Consider the following 10,926-nt stretch of genomic DNA (forward strand, 5'->3'; position numbering starts at 1 on the left):
TATATATATATATATATATATAAAGAAAAGAAAAATAAATTATTCTTTTGTTCTGCAAGTGACAGTACAAGACTTACACTGTTATATATATATATATACATACAGTATATATATATATATATAAAACAGTGTATATGTCTTGTACTGTCACTTGCTGAACAAAAGAATAATCTCTTTTTTAAAAAATCAATCATTTATAAGTGTTTATATTGGTCATAGTCTGTAGATGGCACTGTATGATTTGCTTCATTTCTTTACTACATTTACCCTCTCTACAGCCGCATTATCACAGCACAGGCAACGCAATCACATCGCCACTAGTCTTCCTGTCCACTTCCTCTTCTGTTTTGTTCCCCCGAACCCTCTCTCTCCCTCCATGTCACCATATTCTCTTTCATCCATCTCACATACTCCCTTGTCTGTCTACAGACTTTTTTTTAACATGCGCTGTCCATCTTCCCTCTGCTCCATCACTCTTTCCACGGTCCTCTTCTGTTTTTCTTTTTCTTTTTGTAGCACTCCACAGGATGGAGCAGATTTCACTCACCTGAAAGGATCATGGAGGGTTTTACTCACCTGTAGTCTTGTAAGCCTTCCTTATCCCTCATTGGAATTGTGTTACTGGCGAGAGAGAGAGATGGTAATAAATAAGTTATAGTTTAAAAAAAAAAGTTGCAAGCAAAGTATATGATAAAGTAGATGGTTCTTACAGGCATTCAGAATGTACACACAGAGAGGAAAATATATAGTCAGTTAGTCATTATTGCACCAAACTGGAAGAAGGGAAATAATATAATATAATATAATATAATATAATATTATATTTTAGTGAAAATTAAAATGTGTCCATTTTGAGAATAGTAGCATTGGCCAATATCTATGTCCACCTGACTATTTAACAGAAGCGTTATGGCGCGTTCACAGTTTTTTTAATTACCTCAGTTACTTGATGTTCTACTTTATGTTCTACTATTAACACTATTAACGAATACATGTTAATTTGAATAATCAAAATACAGAACCACAATACAACAAGCAACAGTTGTTATGCCTTCTTCAGTGCCTTCTTAATAAACTTTATTTATTATTAACTATATTTAATAAAGTTTATTTAGCTTATTAAAGGGATAGTTCACCCCAAAATTTAAATTCTTAATAAACGATGACAGAATTTTCATTGTTGGATGAACTATCCCTTTAAACAGGACATTAGCCATCCAGCTGTGAATGCTACTGTACATTAAACTGTATTGTATGCCTTTTGTTTATTTTCAGATTAATCTTGCAATTATCAACCTCAAGGGGTTTATTTAGCGTTAATGACCAGCTCACTGTACATTATCCTGATAATTGCATGGCTACTAACCAAATGACAAATAAATGGATACTTCATGCATCATACTGCAGCTCAGGCAAGTTCTGATCACTGCATGAATGCAAGAAACACGCCTCAGATGGGATATTCAAATTACTCATTCGTTTCTGTCAAAAATGCAGCCAAAAAGGCAAAACAGAGAAATTAAATTGACTCCTTTACACGTAGATAACAAATCATAAATACTGTATTGGTTGGTAAGGTTTTTAAAAGAAGACATCTATTTTTATTGAAAATGCAGTAAAACAGTAATATTGTGAAATAACTGTTTTCAATTTTTATATATTTTAAAGTTTTATTCATTCGTGATTCAGTGATGGAAAAGCTGAATTTTTAGCAAGTCATTGTCACATGATCCATCAGAAATCATCCAAAAGTGGTAATTTGGTGCTCAAAAGAATCATCTTTTATTGTCAATGTTGGAAAATGTTTTTCATGATTCTTTGATGACTAGAAAGAACTGCATTTATTTTACATAAAAATATTATATAACTACATTTACCCTCTCTACAGCCGCATTATCACAGCACAGGCAACGCAATCACATCGCCACTAGTCTTCCTGTCCACTTCCTCTTCTGTTTTGTTCCCCCGAACCCTCTCTCTCCCTCCATGTCACCATATTCTCTTTCATCCATCTCACATACTCCCTTGTCTGTCTAGAGACTCCGTTTTTCTGCTTCTTTCCTTTCACTTTTTTTTAACATGCGCTGTCCATCTTCCCTCTGCTCCATCACTCTTTCCACGTTCCTCTTCTGTTTTTCTTTTTCTTTTTGTAGCACTCCACAGGATGGAGCAGATTTCACTCACCTGAAAGGATCATGGAGGGTTTTACTCACCTGTAGTCTTGTAAGCCTTCCTTATCCCTCATTGGAATTGTGTTACTGGCGAGAGAGAGAGATGGTAATAAATAAGTTATAGTTTAAAAAAAAAAGTTGCAAGCAAAGTATATGATAAAGTAGATGGTTCTTACAGGCATTCAGAATGTACACACAGAGAGGAAAATATATAGTCAGTTAGTCATTATTGCACCAAACTGGAAGAAGGGAAATAATATAATATAATATAATATAATATAATATTATATTTTAGTGAAAATTAAAATGTGTCCATTTTGAGAATAGTAGCATTGGCCAATATCTATGTCCACCTGACTATTTAACAGAAGCGTTATGGCGCGTTCACAGTTTTTTTAATTACCTCAGTTACTTGATGTTCTACTTTATGTTCTACTATTAACACTATTAACGAATACATGTTAATTTGAATAATCAAAATACAGAACCACAATACAACAAGCAACAGTTGTTATGCCTTCTTCAGTGCCTTCTTAATAAACTTTATTTATTATTAACTATATTTAATAAAGTTTATTTAGCTTATTAAAGGGATAGTTCACCCCAAAATTTAAATTCTTAATAAACGATGACAGAATTTTCATTGTTGGATGAACTATCCCTTTAAACAGGACATTAGCCATCCAGCTGTGAATGCTACTGTACATTAAACTGTATTGTATGCCTTTTGTTTATTTTCAGATTAATCTTGCAATTATCAACCTCAAGGGGTTTATTTAGCGTTAATGACCAGCTCACTGTACATTATCCTGATAATTGCATGGCTACTAACCAAATGACAAATAAATGGATACCAAATTTTTTTTAGAAATTATGTGAGAAGAAAGAGACCATAAGTCAATTATAGTTTAGCTTCCATTGTGCAAAGATATCTGACCACAGAGTGCTGCGACTGGCTAATTAGAATAAAGTATTCCAGAAGGTTGTGTACTAAGCACTAATAGATTGGTGGTTTGTGCTAGCAGATCATATTCAAGAGCAGGAGGACACAGCTGTGAGAAGTGACTTTTATTTCATGGGCAGATGCTCACAATAATACTGCTCTGTCATCTGTAGAGAGCATGAGTTAGTGTGTATGCCTGGTGCTGGCATGTGTACAAGTCAACACATGACACAACTACTGAGGTCAAATGACCACATTCATCTTCTGTCACAGACGGACAGGAAAAAGACCAGGGGAACAGTATGCTGCCCATGACTAAATGCAGCATTTCCTCAATCACTCTTCACCAGAGTGGCAGAATATACTGTGCCACAACACAAGAAATTATATTTTTTACATATTTGTTTGGCAGGGTTGGGTAGGGTTAAAAGGCCAGGGTTAAGGTTATGACAAAATGAAATCGCATACAGATAGTTGTGATCTGGCTACATTTTCAATCTCCTTCAGTTTTGCACTTTGAATTGAACATGAGACAAAAAGACTTGTATCACAAAATAAATGCCAGGACAACATGTCGGGCTATTGTGTTGTTTAAAAAAAAAAAAACAGTATGACAAGTGTAGCCCGGTTCACGGACAAATGAACATTATTGGTTTGACGTTGTATGAAGAATCCTTTACTAAATGTACTCATTGAATCAGATTGGTATCTGACTTGCACTGACTTTTGAAAGAAGTCTCTTTTTAATATATTTTCATATATTTTTAAATGTAGTTTATTCCTGTTATGGAAGCAGCCATTACTCCAGTCTTCAGTGCCACATAATGATCCTTCAGAAATTATTCTAATTTGGTGCTCAAGAAACAATTCTTATGCTGCTTAATATTTTCATGGAAACTGTGATTTTCTTTCTTTTCCGACATTTTTTCAGGATTCTGTGTTGAACAGCAGGTTCAAAAGAACAGCATTTATTTGAAATAGATTTTTTTTAAACTATGTAAAAATCTTTATCGTCACAGTTGAAATTATCCTTGCTGAAAAAGAAAGAAAAAAAAAAAAAAAACTGACCTGACTGTTTTAAACAGTAGAGTACCTAATGAAGTCTTGACTTTTAGTAATCTCCAGCTCAATTCATAGTAATAATATGTGAATCTTTAATTAGTAACATGCATTGATTTTTAACAAGTTTTTTTTGTAATTAATAACATTTTAATTTTTTTAAATAATCAAAACATTAAATTATGAAATAAATCTTTAAAACATGTTTCCAAAATTGTATTTTTGGTATTGTACTGTATTCTTATTTGGGTGGTTTGAACTGTTTAAAGGTAGTAGAGGGGGCTCCTCTTCTGTTAGAAACACTGTCTAAACCTGAAGCTGAGGCTCAGTGTGTGTAATGTGAAACTCAATGTATATGATCAGCCATGAGACACTAGACATTTAATCTGACATGAATAATTTTAAGTGGCTGTGGGTTTAAAATGCAATAAGGAACCAATATAGAATGTGAGACTCAAGCCAAGTAAAACACAGATCCTCTAACTGCATTGCTCTGTTCCGATTGATATCACAGGAGAATGCAGTGCTTGTAGAAATATGCCTGTTCTGGGCCTCCTTACCCAGATTTGCTGTCAAATGCTCGGGTCTCATTAAGAACCTTCCCAGCGCTCTGTAGAACCTCCATCTGTCTCTGGATCTCGTAGTCTATGGAACATGTACCAAGAGAGAGCCAATCAAACTCTAACCACAACCTTCTGCCAACAAAAGACCCTAAAGTACTTCTGAAATGGTTGCACATCAGCATTTTTCCTCATGACTGCTTAAACGAGCTTTTGGGGGGGTTTGTTTCTACCAAAGACTGTTCTGTGGTAGAAAACCTCTGGTAATCCTTTAGTTTTATTACAGTGTACAGTATAATAGCTGTCTGTACAAGAAATCAAAACACAATGTATTAAAGGGGTCTGTAATGTTGCTGTTTGAGCATAAAAAAGATCTGCAAAGTTACAAAGCTCAAAGTTCATTTCAAAAAGAGATATTTTATTTAACAGAAATCACTTTTCAAAAACTACAACGAACGACTCATTTGGACTACAACGCATATTTTCCGGGATTTGTGATATCACAAATACCGACGAATGGGACGAGACCTGGTTGAGCTGCACTAGAGAAGGCAACGAGTGTTATCACTAGAGCCCGACCGATATATCGTTTTGCCGATATGAGCCTGTCGCGATATATCGGTATCGGCGAATATGCCGCCGATAAGAAATTTTTTTTAGCGATCATCCGGGTTTAAATCGCGCTCAAATTGATTTGATTTTGACGCAATATTTACACTGAAGCTCGCAGGCAGTTATGGTAAGGGCCATGACATTTCCTGACCAGGCGCCGAGTGCTGCCAATCACAACACACACTGGCCCAGCTAACCAATCACAGCACATTGCGTATTTCAGAAGGCGGGCCTTCATTTGATACAGGAACTATTCGAGCCGTTCATGCCAGATTGGGGAGAGAGGTGTTGTAATAATATAAAAATATGTGAAAAATTATGTGTTTTTCGAACAACCTAGTGTATGGGAGCCTGTTCTAGTACACCCCAAAACAAAATCAAGACTTTGTAAAAGAGCATAATAGGACCCCTTTAAATATTCATTAAATTGTATAACTTTCTCTTTTAGGGAACATTGTAAAATAGGGTTAAAAGAATCATGTCATACTCAGCGATTAAATATTTTCCTGTTTTCCCTGTTTACTCTCTCTTATTGACAGCACTATTTAATCTTCTCGTCCTTGACAGGCATGTTTATGTGGGTCTTCAACACTCATTATTTTCTTGGATCAGCTCAGTCAGATTTCCTTTTGAGTGAAACTCCTGGTTTCAAAAACACAACTTGGTGATTGAAATTATTGTGATATGTGTGTGTATGTGTGTTTCATCAGCAGAGATGATGGCTTCTGCAGCCTTTATTCAACAGTGCACATCTTGACAGAGCACTTAACACTAGACAGAGACGGAGTGAGGTGAAAATGCTTATTGTTCATGTTGCTTATCTGGAGTTTGCAGTTTGACTTTCAGCTCTGGCATAATTGCACAGAGACACTCATTCCCTCCAACTGATGCCAGGCTAAATCTGACAACCACACAAGAAAAGTGACTTCCAGCTATTTCTAAAGCGCGTGAGTGTGTGTGAATACCAATGCAGCATGATTAAAAGATTTCTGAAACGCACTGGCTGAAAGTGCACTTCATTCCCTCGACACGTCTTGCTGTACAGAGGAATGGCAAAGAGATTTTACTGTACACTTGTACTTAAACTAGAAAAGACCTTCTTTAAACCAGAAGGGAGATCTTGATATCCATAAAATTCTTTCTCAGTATCAGTTGGACACATATTCTTACTTACCTATGGCTTTAGCCAGGTGCCTCACACTGTTGATATTTTTGACCTCTGTCCTCACTCCCAAAGGCTCTCCAGGTCGATGCACGGACACGTTGGCATCAACTCTAAGCTGCCCCTCTGTGAGAAGAGAGAAAAAGGGATCTGATATGAGAATCACTCCAAACAGTCATTACAATTCAACCATCCACAGCTCTCAAAACCCCTGCTTAACAAACACTGCATACATTTGAATTTGAATGATTTATTTGCATGAAATACTGTATTCTGGAGTGCCCTGTGCACCGCTGAATAGTCTGCACCAGATAAACAATTTGCTGTATTTTGCTTCAGGGGGTTTTGATTAAACAAAAGCTATTGAATTTTTCATCACAGGAAGACAATAGGTTGATTGAGCAGTGACTCTTTAAGAAGGGTTGAGAAACAGGTCAGTTATTTTCTCATTTGAATTTGTGTCTCCTACACAAACACTACATTTTATCAATGTTCTTACTTAAAGTGTGTAATTGAAACTATGACTCACTCATATTAAAGGGTTAGTTCACCCAAAAATGAAAATTCTGTCATTAATTACTCACCCTCGTGTTGTTCGAAACCCGTAAGACATCCGTTCATCTTCGGAACACAAATTAAGATATTTTTGATGGAATCTGACAGCTCTCTGACCCTCCCATAGACAACAAGGGTACTACCACGATCAGCGTCCAGAAACGTAGCAAGGAGATCGGTAAAATAATCCATGTGACATCAGGGGTCCAACCGTAATATTTCAAAGCTACGAGAATACTTTTTGTGCGTCCTTGACAGGCATGTTTATGTGGGTCTTCAACACTCATTATTTTCTTGGATCAGCTCAGTCAGATTTCCTTTTGAGTGAAACTCCTGGTTTCAAAAACACAACTTGGTGATTGAAATTATTGTGATATGTGTGTGTATGTGTGTTTCATCAGCAGAGATGATGGCTTCTGCAGCCTTTATTCAACAGTGCACATCTTGACAGAGCACTTAACACTAGACAGAGACGGAGTGAGGTGAAAATGCTTATTGTTCATGTTGCTTATCTGGAGTTTGCAGTTTGACTTTCAGCTCTGGCATAATTGCACAGAGACACTCATTCCCTCCAACTGATGCCAGGCTAAATCTGACAACCACACAAGAAAAGTGACTTCCAGCTATTTCTAAAGCGCGTGAGTGTGTGTGAATACCAATGCAGCATGATTAAAAGATTTCTGAAACGCACTGGCTGAAAGTGCACTTCATTCCCTCGACACGTCTTGCTGTACAGAGGAATGGCAAAGAGATTTTACTGTACACTTGTACTTAAACTAGAAAAGACCTTCTTTAAACCAGAAGGGAGATCTTGATATCCATAAAATTCTTTCTCAGTATCAGTTGGACACATATTCTTACTTACCTATGGCTTTAGCCAGGTGCCTCACACTGTTGATATTTTTGACCTCTGTCCTCACTCCCAAAGGCTCTCCAGGTCGATGCACGGACACGTTGGCATCAACTCTAAGCTGCCCCTCTGTGAGAAGAGAGAAAAAGGGATCTGATATGAGAATCACTCCAAACAGTCATTACAATTCAACCATCCACAGCTCTCAAAACCCCTGCTTAACAAACACTGCATACATTTGAATTTGAATGATTTATTTGCATGAAATACTGTATTCTGGAGTGCCCTGTGCACCGCTGAATAGTCTGCACCAGATAAACAATTTGCTGTATTTTGCTTCAGGGGGTTTTGATTAAACAAAAGCTATTGAATTTTTCATCACAGGAAGACAATAGGTTGATTGAGCAGTGACTCTTTAAGAAGGGTTGAGAAACAGGTCAGTTATTTTCTCATTTGAATTTGTGTCTCCTACACAAACACTACATTTTATCAATGTTCTTACTTAAAGTGTGTAATTGAAACTATGACTCACTCATATTAAAGGGTTAGTTCACCCAAAAATGAAAATTCTGTCATTAATTACTCACCCTCGTGTTGTTCGAAACCCGTAAGACATCCGTTCATCTTCGGAACACAAATTAAGATATTTTTGATGGAATCTGACAGCTCTCTGACCCTCCCATAGACAACAAGGGTACTACCACGATCAGCGTCCAGAAACGTAGCAAGGAGATCGGTAAAATAATCCATGTGACATCAGGGGTTCAACCGTAATATTTCAAAGCTACGAGAATACTTTTTGTGCACAAAAGAAAAAACAATTCAACATTTCGTCTCCTCCGCATCACCCTAGCACCATTTTGGAGAGTATCCACTGAATGCACACAGCGTATGTTGTTCTGTGTCAGCCAGGGTTGCCAGTTTTTCACAAGAAAACCCGCCCAATCGCTACTCAAAACTAGCCCAATTGCGTTTCTAGGGGGTCCCCAGTTAAAAATTGTGTTCCAGGGGGTGAAATACACGTTTTTTTGGCAGGGTCCCCCTGCTAAAATTCGCATTCCAGGGGATAAATATCATGTTATTGGAGTCGCTTCAAACCCGCGGACATGAAAAACAGCCTGTGGCAACAGTGTTAAAGTAGCACAATTCCGTGGGAAAACCGTGGACTTGGCAACACTGGTGTCCGTGTGGTGCGGCTGACACAGAACAACATACGCTGTTTGCGTTCAGTGGATACTCTCTAAAATGGCGCTAGGATGACGCGGAGGAGACAAATTGTTGAATAAAGTCGTTTTTTTTTTTTCTTTCTTTGCACACAAAAAGTATTCTCGTAGCTTCGTAATATTACGGTTGAACCCCTGATGTCACATGGATTATTTTCAAAGATCAAAGATCTCCTTGCTACGTTTCTGGACCTTGATCGTGGTAGTACCCTTGCTGTCTATGGGAGGGTCAGAGAGCTCTCGGAATGCATCAAAAATATCTTAATTTGTGTTCCGAAGATGAACGGAGGTCTTACGGGTTTAGAACGACATTAGGGTGAGTAATTAATGACAGAATTTTCAATTTTGGGTGAACTATCCCTTTAAGTTTCAAGAATTCAAACATCTCAGTGCATTCAAAATACAAATACTAGTGAAGTTGGAAACGGGGAAAAAGTTAACTCATTGGTGAAGCATAGAGTGACCATTGGTGAAGGAGGCTCACTACAGTCCTTTTGTGGTATACGGTCATTTGGCCCTGACAGTATACATACAATACCCAGACTTTAAATTTAAATTTATTTAAATGTATTCAATAGAGATGATTTTTAGATTGGGATTCATAAAAAAGTTTTGGAACATTTGCTCATTTGCAATACATCTTTAAAGCATTTCTGGACAGTTGTTAGAATGGCATTCAGCAGGTACAGCATTTCTGCAATATTCCTGATTAATGACATATGTGAGGCCACATCGGTTTATTAGATATCTGAACACAAAAATTAATGTAAGTAAATTTTATTTATATAGCACATTTCAACATAGCAAAGCTATCCAAAGTGCTTAACAATGTAAAATCAAATTAAAAGAGAAAAGGAAACACAGAAAAGAATAAAAAAAAGACAGACAATAACACAACAATGAATGAAAATTAAAATGCTAAGGAGACATGATACGTTTTCAACCTCGATTTAAAAATGGTAATGGAAGGTGCAAGGCGGCAGTCTAAAGGCAATTGGTTCCACAGACGGGGGGCAGTGACTGAAAAGGCTCTGTCACCCTTAGTTTTCAAACGGGAACGAGGGACAGATAAAAGAGCCCTGTCAGTGGATCTTAAAAGTCTGGTCGATGACAAAGGGATAATAAGGTCTTTAAGATAAGATGGAGCTTGATTGTTTAGAGCTTTAAAAACAAACAACAGAATCTTAAACTGAACTCTAAAATGGACCGGAAGCCAGTGAAGCGAAGCTAAAATTGGAGTGACATGGTCATATTTCTTTGCCCCAGTCAGCAGCCTTGCAGCTGCATTTTGTACCAACTGGAGGCGTGAAAGCGATGACTGAGGAAGACCTGAGTACAGTGAATTACAGTAATCTAAACGTGAGGTAATAAAAGCATGAATAGCCTTCTCCAAATCTTGAAAAGACAAAAATGATTTAAGTTTGGAGATGACCTGTAATTGATAAAAACTGTTCCTAACGACAGTTCCTAACGAGTTGCCTTTAATGTGCAAGGCTTTCCTCATGATGCACTCGTTAATTGAAATCTTGGTGACGTATAGAATACTGTCTACTGGGCTAGTCGATATATTGAATATAGTGATGTCAAACGACAATAAAAGTTTTTGTTTAGAGAATATATGTGTGTGTACTGTGTATATTTATTATGTATATATAAATACACACACATGCATGTATATATTTAAGAAAAATATGTTATGTTTATATATTAAATATATTTATATATAATATAAATTATAGGAATATAAATATATACATGTAAATATTTTCAAAATATATACTGTATGTGTGT

The 10,926-nt window shown here is 36.7% G+C and overlaps 1 protein-coding gene across 1 annotated transcript in view; it reads right to left on the reverse strand.

The window, feature by feature from the left end:
- Positions 1-10,926, reverse strand: part of gatb (glutamyl-tRNA(Gln) amidotransferase, subunit B) — a 21,814-nt gene that overhangs the window by 2,563 nt on the left and 8,325 nt on the right. Inside the window, exons 6-8 of the mRNA XM_016559895.1 lie at positions 7,928-8,041; positions 4,734-4,818; positions 2,214-2,258 (exon numbers count right to left, since the gene is read on the reverse strand). Coding sequence (XP_016415381.1) covers positions 2,214-2,258; positions 4,734-4,818; positions 7,928-8,041 — 244 coding nt within the window. The remainder of the gene's footprint in view (positions 1-2,213; positions 2,259-4,733; positions 4,819-7,927; positions 8,042-10,926) is intronic.

This window comes from Sinocyclocheilus rhinocerous, unplaced genomic scaffold (assembly GCF_001515625.1).
Source record: "Sinocyclocheilus rhinocerous isolate Xijiao unplaced genomic scaffold, SAMN03320098_v1.1 scaffold1129, whole genome shotgun sequence".
Classification (NCBI taxonomy): domain Eukaryota; kingdom Metazoa; phylum Chordata; class Actinopteri; order Cypriniformes; family Cyprinidae; genus Sinocyclocheilus; species Sinocyclocheilus rhinocerous.